Below are 16,238 nucleotides of genomic sequence, written 5' to 3'. Positions count from 1 at the left end.
CATCACTGGGGCCAAGCTTCCTGCAGTCCAGGACCTATATAATAGGCGGTGTCAGAGGAAAGCCCATAAAATTGTCAGAGACTCCAGTCACCCAAGTTATAGACTGTTTTCTTTGCTACCGCACGGCAAGCGGTAACGAAGTGCCAAGTCTTGGACCAAAAGGCTCCTCAACAGCTTCTACCCCCAAGCCATTAGACTGCTGAACAATTCATAAAAATCGCCACTGGACAATTTATATTGACCCCGCCTCTTCTACACTGCTGCTACTCATTGTTTGTTTGGTACCTATGCATAGTCACTTCGCCCCCACCTACATGTTCAGATTACCTCAACTAGCCTGTACCCTGCACCCTTAGCGGTGCCCCCCTGTATATAGCCTTGTTATTGTTATTCTTATTGTGTTACTTTTTACTATTACTATTATTTTAGACTAGCCTTGGTAAATATTTTCGTCTTCTTGAACTGCACTGTAGGTTACGGGCTTGTAAATAAGCATTTCACGGTGAGATCTACACTTGTTGTATTCGGCGCATGTGGCAAATACATTTTCAATTGTTAACTTTGCACCTGGTGCAGATGCAGAGTAAAACTGGCCCTGGAAGTTTACTTGTTTACCAAAAAAGTGTTGGGTGGCCGCTTTGTTGTTGTTATTTTTGAATCCCAGATTGCCCACTTACCACAGAATGTTGGCCAAATTCAATTGGTCTGGCTATAGGCCTATAGTCAGGTAACCGTGGTCAGTGGTACGAAATAAAATACAATCCAAAAAAAGCAGACAACAATCATATTTCACATAGTTTTATTTATTTTGAACAAAATTTTAATAAATGTGGCTGCATTTCTCTTATGTTCAAAAAAGATGATGACTTTCGAGACGCATTATAAATTATTTCATCAAACTCTTTTGTAGAAAAAGAAAAGATAATTGCACTAAAGCATCTATCGTATGATAATATGACAATAGTAAGATAAGGTATCTGTGTAATTTTTTTTTTTACAATTTTCATGATAATTCCCACCTTTTTCTTCATTATTTTCCTTGCACACACCTATCACACCTTTTCCCAATCTTCTCTCTCCTACTGATCTGACATACAATGCTGTAGACAGTTCTTAACAAGGTCCAACTCCAAACGAAGTACAACATTAAAAGGCTTTATAAAGCATACATAAAGTACTCATAAGCACTACAAACTGTAGATGCTTATGAAGCCTTTACAAGTTGTAGTTTGTTTGAAGTGAGACCATTAACAGAAAATGCAACCAAAAACAAGAAAAACAAACACAAGAAGCTTCCCCTAAATAGAAAAACAGAAAAATCTCCAAGATGTAGACATCTTGAGTATCTCACTTCTCTAGGACATATTTACACCAGTAAACACTCCAGTTGTTCAACTGAAGTACAATGCATATGGCATAACATGTCATTCAACATAGTATTTTTTTCAGAAAAATAATTACACAACCATTGTGCAGACAAACTCTCTGTTGAATCACAAAAACATCAGTTGTATCACAACCATTGTGCCAAATGTGTTGTACATCAGTTGTGCAACTTGAGTATGTACGGGGCCAGACAGGGGTAGGACATCTGCATAGATCCACAAGGTTCAGATCATGAATGTTTGGGGGAGTTTGTGGGAGGTTATTTCTACAGAGAGGGGGTTACATCCGCTGCTGTCTTTTGGGGGAATAAAGTAAAGGTAAGGGAAACAATAAAGTAATGTTGTTCATCGATGGCGACAAAGAACAGTTCACCTCGATGAGTGTCTGTGAGAGTGTGTGAGAGTGTCTGTTACGAGAACCTAAGGAGAAAATAATGTGAAAAGGCTAAAGCACATAGACTTTCAGGGTGAAGTTTTCCCTAGGTAAAGATCTAGGATCAGTTTCCCTCCCCCAATTCTAACACCTACCATTAGTGGGTCAAATGCAGAACTGACCCAAGATCAGGGTCTTGAGGAAACGTCACCCTAATCGTCAGATTGATGTCTTCATGCCCGAGTACCGTTGACTTCAGAGTTATTCCGGCAGTACCGATTATATGTACGTGTAGAAAAAACAAAGGTGCCATAATATGCGCTACTCAGTTGAACGGGAAGGATAAGACAGGGATGTCAAGGTCAAAGGTGAAAGCATAAGGAGCCTATCAAATTTCTTCCCCTATGTGCCATATCAATGAGTACCGGTTAGCAGCAGTCACACCAACGGAAGGAAATTAAGTATGTAGAGCCAGCCCTTGAGAACTCCTTACCTTCACACAAACGCCTACTAGCTAAGGCCTTAGCTCTGTGTAAAGATACAAGGTGATTATCTTGGTCACGATGATAATAAGGTCAAATAGAGACAAAGAAGAGAGGGTATGTATGATCCATCCTGGGTTCACATTGTGTCCGTTTTCTGTCAATTGTGTTGAGCATTTTATTGAGCTTGTCTGGAGATGAGATGGGCAAGATTTTCAGTTATACTTTTGGTATAATCCCATTGGTTACATTGCGCCAGGCAAGCTCAATCGAGTGCAACTAAAATATTTCAAAGAGAACAAATACTATTTGAACCCAGGTCTTGTGACACCTCTCCCACTGTGTGAAGTGAACTGGCTGTAATGTACTGGTATGATGTACCAGAGCCTTATATTGAGAAATATATGAGTCAAATATAAAAGCCAAACTTGGATGTACTGCTTTAGAAAAACAGAGTCAATCTAAGCCAACAGGTCACTTGATTTGAGGTAAATTGAGCTTCGTAAATCTGACGTCCCCTTTGGGCCCATTACATACAAACACATGGATAATGAGAGAGAAACTTATTGGCTCAAATAATATGAACTCGGAAGTACACTGAAGTCCATCGGTGGGAAAGTTTTGAATCCAAGTGAAAAGACCTCCACTGCTACCCTATTCACACTACTGAGCCGAGCTAAAACGAGCTGAGCTGTACTGTACTGGCCTGGTTACATGCAACCGTGTAAAGAAAATAATCCAAGCGAGCACAATACGGTTCAAGTCGGCAAAACAGTGTAAAAAGTTATACTATACCTGCTCTTCACTGGCTCTGTATTACTTATATGTACTGCCATGAGAGAACCCTACAATGACTGATATGTTCTATGTATCCACCAGGACAGGGGGGATCAACAAGTGTTTACTCTTTCTGTTTGTGAGTGTTTGAGTTAATAATATTGTTAGCATATCCAAGAGCAGCTAAATGTTACTGGTTAAGAGAGGGATGTATAAAAACACACAGGTTGGTGATACCTTTTTCAATATTCTCTGCCTCTTATATGATCTAAGACAACCCACTCACATTCCAACAAACTCCACAAACAACTGAACCAGGAGGAGAAAAAAACAATATAGTACATCCTGAAGAAACAAGAGACTGAAAAGGTGAACTCAGGTTTAGATTGACACGGTGATATGATATTGATCCTTTGGTCTGAGATGTGTTGGCCCCACCCACGTCGTCACCTCACCACATGACTACCTATTCCCAGCATCCTTTGCTCCAGGGAAATTGCTCTCACTTCCTCTGGCCCAATGAGGCTTCGACAGCACATACCAGGGACCTTCCAGGGTTCTCTCTGAACAGAGAGCCAGAACTGGTCAGAACCGGTTTTGCAACTCACTCATTCCCAAATAAAACCTTGAGTTTTTTTTGCATTTTTTTCTCATTATTCCTCATTGGAGGAGCTTTCCTCCAGGGGGAAAATGGCTGCCACACCGACGACCCCAGTGGAATTGTGGGATGCGGTGGTAATGGTGACTACGGTGTGCAGGAGAACAAAGACCAGCATGCACAGCTTCAGCCGGCCGCTGCTGCTGCACAGTCTGGTGGGTGTGGCGGCCGAGGTGACTGATGTTGACGCCCCCTGTTGGTGATGGCAGGAGGGAGTTGGAGTTCTTTTCAGCGTCCCACGAGAACGGTTGTCCGGTTTAGAGTCCCACCGAACGTCGCAGCACTCTGCCTGGCTGTTGGGCTGCCCATGGCTCCCCAGTAGCCCTGTAGGGGACGAAGAGAGTAGTGGGTAAACACTGATATAAGCCATAGATGCTCATGTCTCTGTGCATCCCTCTCATGCATCCCTGTGTGTCTGTATCATCCATGCCTGTGTCTGATGATGATGACAAACCCAATTTCCCCAATACCAATAAAGTGTATTCATTCATTCAGATGACCCACAATAAACTGAATAAAAGACCCAGCCTAGTTCCAGCCTTACTTGCAGTGTGGTAATGCAGTGTTTTGTTGAAATGTATCACCAAAAAATAGACAGATGACCATGTGCATGAGAGCATAAATACCAGTCAGTATGCACGTTTATCCCAGTCTTCATATGACTCAACTATCAGTATCATTATGTTATATGCTGTATCATAACCTAACATTAATGATCCTTTATTGAACTCTAAATGAAAAAAAGACGAAGTGACATTTTGTAGGGACCCCATACTGCAGCACGGTAAATATAATCTACACCACTGCCCTCCAGGACACCTACAGCACCCGATGTCACAGGAAGGCCAAAAAGATCATCAAGGACAACAACCACCCGAGCCACTGCCTGTTCACCCTGATACCATCTAGAAGGCGAGATCAGTACAGGTGCATCAAAGCTGGGACCGAGAGACAGAAGCTATTTTTCAATCTCAAGTCCATCAGACTGTTAAACAGCCGTCACTAACACAGAGAGGCTGCTGCCTACATACAGACGTATAGATAGATCACTAGTCACTTTAATAATGCCAATTTAATAATTTGTACATATCTTGAATTACTCATCCCATTTGTACAGGTGAAGTCGGAAGTTTACATACACTTAGATTGGAGTCAATAAAACTCAACTTAAACTTAAAACTAGTTTTTCAACCACTCCACAAATTTCTTGTTAACAAACTATAGTTTTGGACAATTTATTTTGTTTATCTATTTTGTACAGGACACAAGTCATTTTTCCAACAATTGTTTACAGACAGATTATTTCACTTATAATTCACTGTATCACAATTCTGGTGGGTCAGAAGTTTACATACACTAAGTTGACTGTGCCATTAAACAGCTTAGAAAATTCCAGAAAATGATGTCATGGCTTTAGAAGCTTCTGATAGGCTAATTGACATCATTTGAGTCAATTTAAGGTGTACCTGTGGATATATTTCAAGGTATATCTTCAAACTCAGTGCCTCTTTGCTTGAAATCATGGGAAAATCAAAAGACCTAAGCCAAGACCTCAAAAAAACAATTGTAGACCTCCACAAGACTGGTTAATCATTGGGAGCAATTTCCAAATGCCTGAAGGTACCACGTTCATCTGTACAAACAATAGTACGCAAGTATAAACACCATGGGACCACGCAGCCATCATACCGCTCAGGAAGGAGACACGTTCTGTCTCCTAGAGATAAATGTACTTTGGTGCAAAAAATGCAAATCAATCCCAGAACAACAGCAAAGGAAAATTATGTGCAAATATTGAAGCAACATCTAGAGACATCAATCAGGACGTTAAAAGCTTGGTCGCAAATGGGTCTTCCAAATGGACAATGACCCCAAGCATACTTCTAAAGTTGTGGCAAAATGGCTTAAGGACAACAAAGTCAAGGTATTGGAGTGGCCATCATAAAGCCCTGAGAATTTGTGGGTAAAACTGAAAAAGCGTCCGGAGCAAGGAGGCCTACAAACCTGACTCAGTTACACCAGCTCTGTCAGGAGGAATGGGCCAAAATTCACCCAACTAATTGTGGGAAGCTTGTGGAAGGCTACCCGAAACGTTTGACCCAAGTTAAACAATTTAAAGGCAATGCTACCAAATACTAATTGAGTGTATGTAAACTTCTGACGTACTGGGAATGTGATGAAAGAAATAAAAGCTGAAATAAATAAATCATTCTCTCTACTATTATTCTGACATTTCACATTCTTAAAATAAAGTGGTGATCCTAACTGACCTATGACAGGGAATTTGCACTAGGATTAAATGTCAGGAATTGTGAAAACTGAGTTTAAATGTATTTGGCTAAGGTGTATGTAAACTTCCATCTTTTACTCAATTTTTATACCATCTATTGCATCTTGCCTATGCCGCTCGGTCATCGGTCATCGCTCATCCATATAATTATATATTCTTATTCCGTCCCTTAGATTTGTGTGTATTAGGTAGTTGTTGTGGAATTGTTAGATTACTTGCTTGATATTACTGCACTGTCGGAACTAGAAGTGGAAGCATTTTGCTACACTCGCAATAACATCTGCTAACCATGTGTATGTGACCAATGAAATGTGATTTGATTTGATGTCAGACTTGTGTAATCTCTCTTCAAATCAACTGCCAGTTTACACAAAATGAAGACATCAAATGAGCATCAGAAAACGGGGATCTCAAAAGGCAAAGCCTACCATTTAATCGCTGACGCACAAGTAATACAAAAATATCAAAGGCTGTTCTAATTACGGTATTGAAATAATTAACATTTTTGGGGCTGAGGGAGGAAATGACAGAGCACCCCACTGAGATCAAATCAGGACAGGTCATGTTATTCTGGTTCTGTCTTGATCACTGTGGAATATTAAAATACTACAGTGGAGTTGTACCCCATCACAGTGACTGTCTCAGCAATACACTTTACACTGAGAGGGAAGTGTCATTGATTTTACTAACACTGCCTTATATGTCCACTAGATGTCGCTAGTGACAAGTACTATAATTCATTATTGGCTTGAGTACCAGAGTTCAAAACCATACAACTTTATCGATACCACTGAAAAGTTATTATACAAGGGATCATCAGGGGCACAAGAGCACAATTAAATATATCCTGGAACATACAATTCCATCTAAATTCGTGTCAGTGGACATAGGAGTGCAAATAAATTCCTAAAATTAGTACATTTCAAAATTAATTGACACAAGCCCATATTTCCTAGATCCATGGTGCATCTCAGCTAAACAGCATAGCCCTAGAGTGAATATACGCCCACCCGTACAAGCTGTGGCTACAAATCACACTTGATTGATTGACTGATTGATTGATCAGTCCATACCACCACACCCACCTGTACATATGAAGCTGGGGCTTCCTCCGTGGATGAGATCGTCGTTGTCCGGTAGTATGAAGGGACACCTCTGCTGAACCTCAAGGCAGTACTGGAGACAAGGTACTGTCCTTCCACAATGCCTTTGTGTGGTGGGGAAATACTGTGCACACAGCCACGGTTTGTAGGCAACCTGAGAGGTAGAAGATAGAGCTTGTTAGTTAAACCAAATTAAACCCATTTGTAAATTCAAACAACTTAAAGGGGAAGTTCAATTTTAGCACATCATAAATAAGCAAACTATTACTTTGACATCCAGACTAAGCTATGTCTGTTCAAAAACAAAGATCTCAGTTGTCTTCTGTTTGGCTCTGAATGTTAGTAAATAACATCCATCCTATCTTCAAAACCAGAGATTTTTCAGTACACATATTTCCAGAAAATACTATAGGAATCTTTCAGAAACAGAGATTTAACAATTTCTCACAGATCTTGCAAAATCCCATTCGATGTGATTCAGCCTTATAAATTGATATGTGTTAGCGATACATGACTGTATAAAAGACAACCAGATGCCAATCATCAATTGTCAATGTAATCCACCCATGACATGTGACTAAATCATATTTGTTGTAATTAGGAGTGCTTTGATGTAATTAAAGTATCTTGAGGAGAACAAGGAGTTGTGGCAGTGTGCCATAGCTGAGCTATTTTGGTAAATACAGAGGCAAGGTTCCTCTCATACTACTTGTACTTATGTCCTTCCTCTTATACTACTTTCCTACTTACATGATACCTAAAAGGAGTATATGAAAACAATATGAAAAGAATAGCAGAAGGTATAGAGTTACAAAATTCCAGTAACTTTCACAAATTTTCCCAGTTTTCCCATAATAGTGGTTGGAGATGATTGGTATTAGGAGAGGAAAAGCCGGAAGTAGCTTATGGCAAACCTCCTGGAAAACTGGGACTTTTGGAAAGTTACCAGAATTTTACAACCCAAGGAAGGCTGGGTGGGGTTGCTGCCATATCACTTTTAAATGTCCAATTATGCAGTATCAGAACCTAAGGAAAGTAAGAAAATAATTTTGAACTCAACGATTCTACTAATTACTGTTCAGTACATTGTATTTGGAATCACCTGGGCCTGTGTTCATAAAGCTTTCAGTTATTCAGCACTCCTACTCTTGCTGCTATTACCTATAGACAACCAGCAGAGGAGAATATCTCTTCCTAATTGATCCTCAGGATGAGGTTCTCTGATACCCAGCCAAGCCCCATAAAGTATGACATTTATAATAGTACATACATACATTTTCATATTGGTAGTCCCAGCGGGAATTGAACCCACAACCCTGGCATTACAAGTACCATTCACTACCAACTGAGCCACACAACACCATTCATAGTGCTGCTACTGCCAATGCACTGTACAACCGACTCCGCCCTTAAACAAATCAATGGCCCCCATCCCCCAGTGCAATCTCCTTTTCTCCCAGTATATGACACTACCTTCACACAAAAATGCATAATGTATCTATCAGGGATTGACTATAAAAAGAAATGAAATCACATACACATATTTAGCAGATGTTGTTGCGGGTGTAGCGAAATGCTTGTGTTCCTAGTTCCAAAAGTGCAGTAGTATCTAACAATTCACAACAATACACAAACATCTAAAAGTATCACATCCAGCCCTGCTTGGGAGTCCCATAGGGCAGCGCATGACTGGCCCAGTGTCGTCCGGGTTTGGCCTGGGTAGGCCGTCATTGTAAATAAGAATTTTTCTTAACTGACTTGCCTAGTTAAATAAAGGTTCAATTAAAAATATATATTTTTTAAGAATGGAATTAAGAAATGCATAAAGGAATGTTGGAGTGGCATTGACTAAAATACAGTAGAATAAAGTATATACATATGAAATGAGTAAAGCAGCATGCAATGTCCAAGATCAGCTCCTACGTTTTGTTGACGTTGAGAGGGAGGTTATTTCCCTGGCACCACTCCTCCAGGGCCCTCACCTCCTCCCTCTCATCATTGCTGGTAATCAGACTGTTTTGTTTGTGTTTCAGTGGATTGGTGTATCTAAGCCCACACAATAGTAAAGGTCAAGGGATCAGAGCTGGCAAAGTTTCCTAGGAGTTATAGTGTAAATTAGTCTTTGAGCATGCTAAACAGCGATAATGATGATATCGACCCGAACGGCCCGCGTCATTGGCTGAGAGCCAAGGTCAGAATTTAAGTGCCACTTTTTCCAATGGCTTCAGCATGGCCATGCTCCATTCAGAGGAGAAACAACAAAGAGTGAAAAAGGCAAGTGATTAACAACTGGTGCAATGATATTTGTCATGTTCAGGAGTGTGCAAAACACTAAATGTTGCAGATAGAAATGCCACAAATAAAGCAGACATTATTCCTTACCCTACATATACTGTATGAGAGGCATGTCTGTTCTCATAATGTATTTCTAACTGAACATTCCATAACATTGTGCCATGCTGAGTTTGGCCCTGGAGTAACCTGAACACAACTCTAACTCATAAAAGAGATTAAGAATTGTTTACCAGAGAAGAAAACATAATCACTGCTCATTCTCCATCTGTGACGTAAACGGTACAGCACTCCTTTACATTACCAAACACAGGGGGTTTTGAGGACAAACTGCATTTGAATGAGAAGCACATGCTCACAGGCACGGACCCACCCACACACACGCGCACACACACACTCACTCATCTATTCACACACCCTCATCTATTCACACACACCCTCAGGAACACAGTTAGATAAAGCTATGTCTGTTTTAACTGTGAATAAATATACACCAGTTTTCCCAAGGACATCACTGTTTCAGCACCACGGACAGCATCTATCAGGTTACATTAGACTTCCACCAGACTGACTGTAAAGCGGCACTGTCCATTTCAGCATCATGGACAGCTTCGGCCAGGCCTCCCACAAAACTGTCTGCAGTGTTCATAGAGAGTATCTGTGCCATTATGGCATCTGTGACATTATGGGCAGTACCATTGTGGCTATCTTCATTTAAGGTAGTCCATGTATTTCTTATTTTTTGTTTGAAAAAGTGTAAAGCTAATATTGGTGAATCACAGGAACCTACAGGGCTGGAGTCCTGAACCAAATATTGTGTGTCATTCAATTATTGTGGCCATTTGATGGTGGTCCTCTGTAGCCCATTAGGTAGAGCATAGCGCTTGCAACGCCAGGATAGTGGTTTTGATTCCTGGGACCAACAAAATGTATTGTAGCGACCCGCACAGACAGCTGTGTGTTATGTGTTAGGCTAGGAGGTGGTTGTGTTGTACTGACCAGTACCCAGTGTTCGCGGGCTCCGACATGTCAATCAACCTGCTATCTGCCAATCACGGGAATGCCTGGAATGTTCTGATGCCGGGCATCCTGGTGGTTGGCGGAGTGGCGTGGAGGGGGGTTGGGCAGGGGGGTGGAGCATTGGAAGTTAAGACCAGGTTCAGCCTTTGTTCTCTCTCTCTTACGTCTGGGCTTCACAAGAGAAGGTCACGATTGGCTTGTGGGTTATCTGTCATCTATTTGGCGTGTGCTACGGCCCAAACAGTAGCCTGTGTAAAGTTGGTTTAATAAACCGTCAATTCGCAAACTCAAGCCTCTGTCTGGACAATTGTTCATTTATGATCTAGTCAGGTCATTACATTGGTGTCAGAAGTAAAAACGTTGATACAAGTTAGCCAGCTAGCTAGCTGACTTATGTGGCTAGCTACCGTAGGTGAGAACGGGGATTGAAAATGCTTCGAGGGAATCCGAAAGTGAAGGTGGAGGTAGGGGACGATTATGGCCAAGGAGGTGCGTGTGAATGGACGTCGGGGGTTCTGTCTGAGGAGATCGCCAGGGCGTCGGAGCGCAGAGGCCGCTTGAGGGAGGACGTTAGAGCGATGGCGGCTGAAGCGGGCATGAGTGCTTCGTCGACTGTATTTCGCGCGGATTCTGGTGGGCGGACCGAAGTGGTGACGTCGACGCGGCGTGACGAGGAATCTGGGGCTCAGGATGTAAACAAACATGGCGGCGCCCAGTTCCCGGCTGCGTCCGTATCTGTTAAGACCCCAAAGTATTCCGGTAAGGCGGATTGGGAAGCTTTTCATGCTCAGTTTGAACTGTTAGCTCATTTTAGGGGGTGGTCGGATGAAGAAAGGGCACTGCAGTTGGCTTTATGCCTCACGGATGAAGCTCTGGCCTGTTTGATATTGATTAGCCCCGAGGACAGGCATGATTATGGTGCTTTAGTGGGAGCACTGAGGAGGCGCTATGGACAGTGTGTACAGCCCGGGCTACTGCGCTCCGAACTGAGTAATAGACGCAGGCAGCCTGGAGAGCCTCTACGGGTGCTAGCTAATGACATTGAGAGCCTCTCTCGGCGGGCATATGCTCACATGCCCTCCTCCGTGCAGAGCGAGCTAGCACGGGACCAGTTCATACAGGCGCTCTCTCCTACGGAGCTGCGCATACAGACCCAGCTGGCTCATCCTGAGTCATTGCAGACAGCCTTGGAGATGGCTTTGGAGAGGGAGCTGGTGTGGGCTGGGGCTTCAGCTGGGGCTTTGGTGGGGGTGCAGGGAGACACACCCTCTGTGCGAGCTGGGGGGCAGAGCAGCCCGGAGCCGGAAAAGCCTGCTTGGGTGGCCGAAATGACAAAACTCATTCGTGCTGTGTCGCTACAGGCGGCACGAAACACACGCCCTGGTCCCAGGGTCTGCTGGGGTTGTGGCCAGCCAGGCCATCTGCGCCGAGATTGCCCCATGTCCCCCAGAGCTCAGGGAAACGGCTCGGGGTCCGCATAGACCGGGTAGTGCGGACCCCTGGCTTTCTATCCCAACCACCATCATCTTCAGGAGGAGCCCACCGGCACAGACGGGGAAGCAAGGCTCCACTTCCCCCAGAAGCAGACGAGGGCAAGCGGATGGAGCCTGTTGTTGTGGTGGGCCGGACCTGTGTTGGGGACTTTTGTCATGTCCCTGTCACTGTGGAGGGGGTGCCCTGCTCCGCCCTGGTGGACACTGGGTCCACAGTAACCCTGGTGAGGCCAGATATTGTGCCAGGTTGGACTCAGTGTGAGCCTACAACTGTGCAGCTCCGCACAGTCACAGGTGAGCTGGCACCCATGAAAGGGAAGGGAATAATGACTCTGACAGTAGGGGGCAGGACTGTGCGTCATCCTGTGTGGGTGGCGGCTGTGCAGGACCCTTGTATCCTGGGGTTGGACTTTCTTAGGAGCACAGGCTGCCAGTTAGACCTAAATAGGGGCACACTGAGCTTCCAGGGAGGGACGGAAGTCACCATGGCCCCCCCTAATGTCACATTCACTCAACCCAACAAACCCTTTACTCCAACAGTTAAAGCAGCAGAGACTCATGGCTGCGCCCCCTCCCCCACAGCTGTGTGTGACTTTTCCCCAGTCCCCCTTTCACCTACGGCGGTGTGTTACATTCCCCCAGCTACCTCCATGACACAGCCCTCTGTGAGCCCGGGCCGCACCCCCCCAGCCCAGCTACCCCAGATGGGAGAGGAGAGGACACTGTCTGCAGTGAGGGAGATATGGGGGAGGAACTGTGTTGGTCTTGACCCCGAGCAGCAGGAACGGTTGTGGCAGTTGCTGTTTGAATTCAGAGACAGCTTTGCGTTGAGTGAGGAAGAGGTGGGTCAGACTCATCTGGTGCAGCATGAGATCGACACAGGTGATGCTCGACCCATCAAGATGCGTCCCCGCCGTATCCCGCTGGCACGCCAGGAGGCGGCAGACAAGGCTGTGTTGGAGATGCAGCGGGCAGACTTCATTGAGCCCTCAGACAGCCCCTGGGCGGCGCCAGTCGTCATGGTTCCGAAGAAGGGGGGCAAGCTGAGGTTCTGTGCGGACTACAGGCGGCTGAATGAGGTAACCAGGAAGGACTCATACCCCATACCACGTATCGATGAGTCGCTGGACCTGGTTAGGGGGTCCTCCTGGTTCTCCTCACTAGACCTCCGCAGTGGCTACTGGCAGGTGCCCCTCTCCCCAGAGGCCAGAGCCAAAACTGCGTTCTCCACTAACAGAGGACACTGGCAGTTCAAGGTCCTGTGCTTTGGCCTGTGCAACGCTCCAGCTACTTTTGAGCGTTTGATGGACAGGGTGCTGGATGGCATCCCCCGACAGCAGTGTCTGGTATACCTCGATGACATCCTGGCCCATGGCAGCTCCTTCCAGTCAGCCCTGGGGGCGCTACGGCGTGTGCTGGAGAGGGTGGCTGCCGCAGGTCTGAAGCTCCACCCAGAGAAGTGCCACTTCATGAGGAGAGAGGTGTCCTTCTTGGGCCACCGAGTGGGGAAGGAGGGGATCAGCACCATGGAGGACAAGGTAGGGGCTGTCAGAGACTGGCCCACCCCCACCGACCAGCGTCAGCTGAAGAGCTTCCTGGGCCTGGCCTCGTACTACAGGAGGTTTGTACGGGGCTTCTCAAGCGTTGCTGCTCCACTGAACCGCCTGCTGCCGAAGGACAAGGCTTTCACTTGGACAGTGGAGTTTGAGGAGGCGTTCAACACCCTCAAACGTGCACTGATCGAGGCCCCCGTGCTCGCCCCCCCTGACCTCACCTTGCCCTTTATCCTGGACACAGACGCGAGCAATGTGGGCATGGGTGGGGTGCTGGCCCAGGTGGGGCCAGAGGGGGAGAGAGTGGTGGCGTACTTCAGCAAAACATTTGACAAACATGAGCGCCGCTACTGTGTCACCCGGCGGGAGCTCTTGGCTGTTGTGGCTTCCGTCAAACACTTCAAGTACTACCTGGGTGGTCTGCCCTTTACTGTAAGGACTGACCACTCTGCTCTCCAGTGGCTCATGTCTTTCAGAGAGCCAGAGGGGCAGGTGGCACGCTGGTTGGAGGAGCTTCAGCCGTATGACTTCACGGTGGTGCACAGGGCAGGGGCACGCCACTCCAACGCCGACGCCATGTCCCGTCGGCCCTGTACTGCAGGCGGCTGCCGCCACTGTGAACGGAGAGAGGGACGGGAGAGAGAGCTGCGTGCAGAGGAGGGTGTCTGTGCCACAGTGTGTCGGGCGAGCGGGCCTGTCTGCTGTGAGCTGCAGACTGTCGACGTGGCTGAATGGCGGCAGCAGCAGGGACGGGACACAGACCTACAGCCAGTGCTACAGTGGGTAGAGGCGCAGGTGAGGCCACCATGGGAAGAGGTGACAGCGCTCTCACTCGCGACCAAAGGGTTGTGGTCGAAGTTTGAGAGACTGCGGCTGGCTGATGGCGTGCTCCAGCGGGCATGGAAGGAGTCAGCTACGGGAGAGGAGAGGTGGCAGGTGGTGGTCCCAAAAGCATTGCGGGAGGCTGTGCTCCAGAGTACTCATGGGGGGGTGGGGACTGGACACTTTGGGGTCACAAAAACACTGCGCCGTCTCCGTCAGGGCTTCTACTGGGGGCAGCACAAGAGGGATGTGGAGGACTTTTGTCGCCGCTGTGACAACTGCACAGCGAGAAAGGGCCCCCCAGGCCGCTCTCATGCTCAGCTCCAACAGTTCCCAGTGGGGGCTCCCATGGAGAGGGTGGGAGTGGATGTAGTTGGGCCGTTCCCCACCACAGACAGTGGAAACCGCTGGGTGCTCACGGCCATGGACTATTTCACAAAATGGCCCGAGGCCTATGCTCTGCCTGACCAGGAGGCAGAGACCATCGTCGACGCCCTGACAGCGGGGATGTTCAGCAGGTTTGGAGCTGCAGAGTCCATCCACAGCGACCAAGGCAGAAACTTTGAGTCCCGTGTGTTCGCCACCATGTGTGAGAGGCTGGGTATGCACAAGACCCGCACTACTCCTCTCCATCCTCAAAGTGATGGCCTTGTGGAGCGCTTCAACAAAACGCTTGGACAGCAGCTGGCCATCGTCTCTTCCAAACACCAGCGTGACTGGGACAAGCACCTGCCTATGGTCCTCATGGCATGCCGCTCCGCTGTCCAAGACTCCACCTCCTGCACGCCTGCCCTCCTCATGCTGGGGAGAGAGATCCGCACCCCTGCGGAGATGGCGTTTGGTCGGCCCCTGGATAGCCCTCATGTTCCTCCGGGGCCGGAGTATGCCCGGAGACTCCAGGACCGCCTGGAGACAGCCCACACCTTCGCCAGAGAGCAGCTGGTGAATGCAGGTGTGAGGCAGAAAAGGAACTATGACGTGCACACCCGGGGAAGGCACTTTGTGGCTGGGGAGCTGGTCTGGGTCTACAGCCCCCTAAGGAAAAAAGGCAGATGCCCCAAGTTGGACAGTCACTGGGTGGGACCCTGCAGTGTCCTGGAGAGGGTAGGGGAGGTTGTGTACCGGGTGCAGCTTCCTCCCAGGGGGAGAAAGGTGGCACTGCACCGGGACAGGTTAGCCCCATACAGAGGGGCCTCTTCTCCCCAAACCCCAGGAACCCCCACAATTCCCCTCTCTGGCAATGACATTCTCCAGGCACCCACCCCCAGGTGCCGCAGACAAGGCTCCAGACAGCCCACTCCCCCTGTCTCCCCCCCTGTGTCACCGCGTGGTTCCCCAGAGCCACGGACTGTATTACCCGTTCCCGCTTCCTTGTCCCCCATATCCCTGCCTTCATCCCCTGGTTCCCAGAGGGGCACTCTGCGACCATCACGGCCACGCAGGCAAAGGAGACCTCCGGGTCGCTTCAGAGACTTTGTTTGTTCCCTCGGGGACGAGGGACTTTGTGGTGGGGGGGCTGTGTAGCGACCCGCACAGACAGCTGTGTGTTATGTGTTAGGCTAGGAGGTGGTTGTGTTGTACTGACCAGTACCCAGTGTTCGCGGGCTCCGACATGTCAATCAACCTGCTATCTGCCAATCACGGGAATGCCTGGAATGTTCTGATGCCGGGCATCCTGGTGGTTGGCGGAGTGGCGTGGAGGGGGGTTGGGCAGGGGGGTGGAGCATTGGAAGTTAAGACCAGGTTCAGCCTTTGTTCTCTCTCTCTTACGTCTGGGCTTCACAAGAGAAGGTCACGATTGGCTTGTGGGTTATCTGTCATCTATTTGGCGTGTGCTACGGCCCAAACAGTAGCCTGTGTAAAGTTGGTTTAATAAACCGTCAATTCGCAAACTCAAGCCTCTGTCTGGACAATTGTTCATTTATGATCTAGTCAGGTCATTACAGTATGCACACATGACTGTAAGTCGCTTTGGATAAAAGTGTCTGCT

The 16,238-nt window shown here is 47.2% G+C and overlaps 1 protein-coding gene across 1 annotated transcript in view; it reads right to left on the bottom strand.

Annotated features, from left to right (window-relative positions):
- Positions 1-985: 985 nt before the first annotated feature.
- Positions 986-16,238, bottom strand: part of LOC139532088 (NALCN channel auxiliary factor 1-like) — an 81,239-nt gene continuing 65,986 nt past the window's right edge. Inside the window, exons 2-3 of the mRNA XM_071329223.1 lie at positions 7,051-7,222; positions 986-3,999 (exon numbers count right to left, since the gene is read on the bottom strand). Of these exons, the coding sequence (XP_071185324.1) occupies positions 3,671-3,999; positions 7,051-7,222 (501 nt within the window). The 3' untranslated portion in view covers positions 986-3,670. The remainder of the gene's footprint in view (positions 4,000-7,050; positions 7,223-16,238) is intronic.

The sequence above is a fragment of the Salvelinus alpinus genome, chromosome 10 (genome assembly GCF_045679555.1).
Source record: "Salvelinus alpinus chromosome 10, SLU_Salpinus.1, whole genome shotgun sequence".
Lineage (NCBI taxonomy): Eukaryota > Metazoa > Chordata > Actinopteri > Salmoniformes > Salmonidae > Salvelinus > Salvelinus alpinus.
The sequence above is the reverse complement of the archived record's forward strand: the minus strand, read 5'-3'. Positions and strand labels throughout refer to the sequence as shown.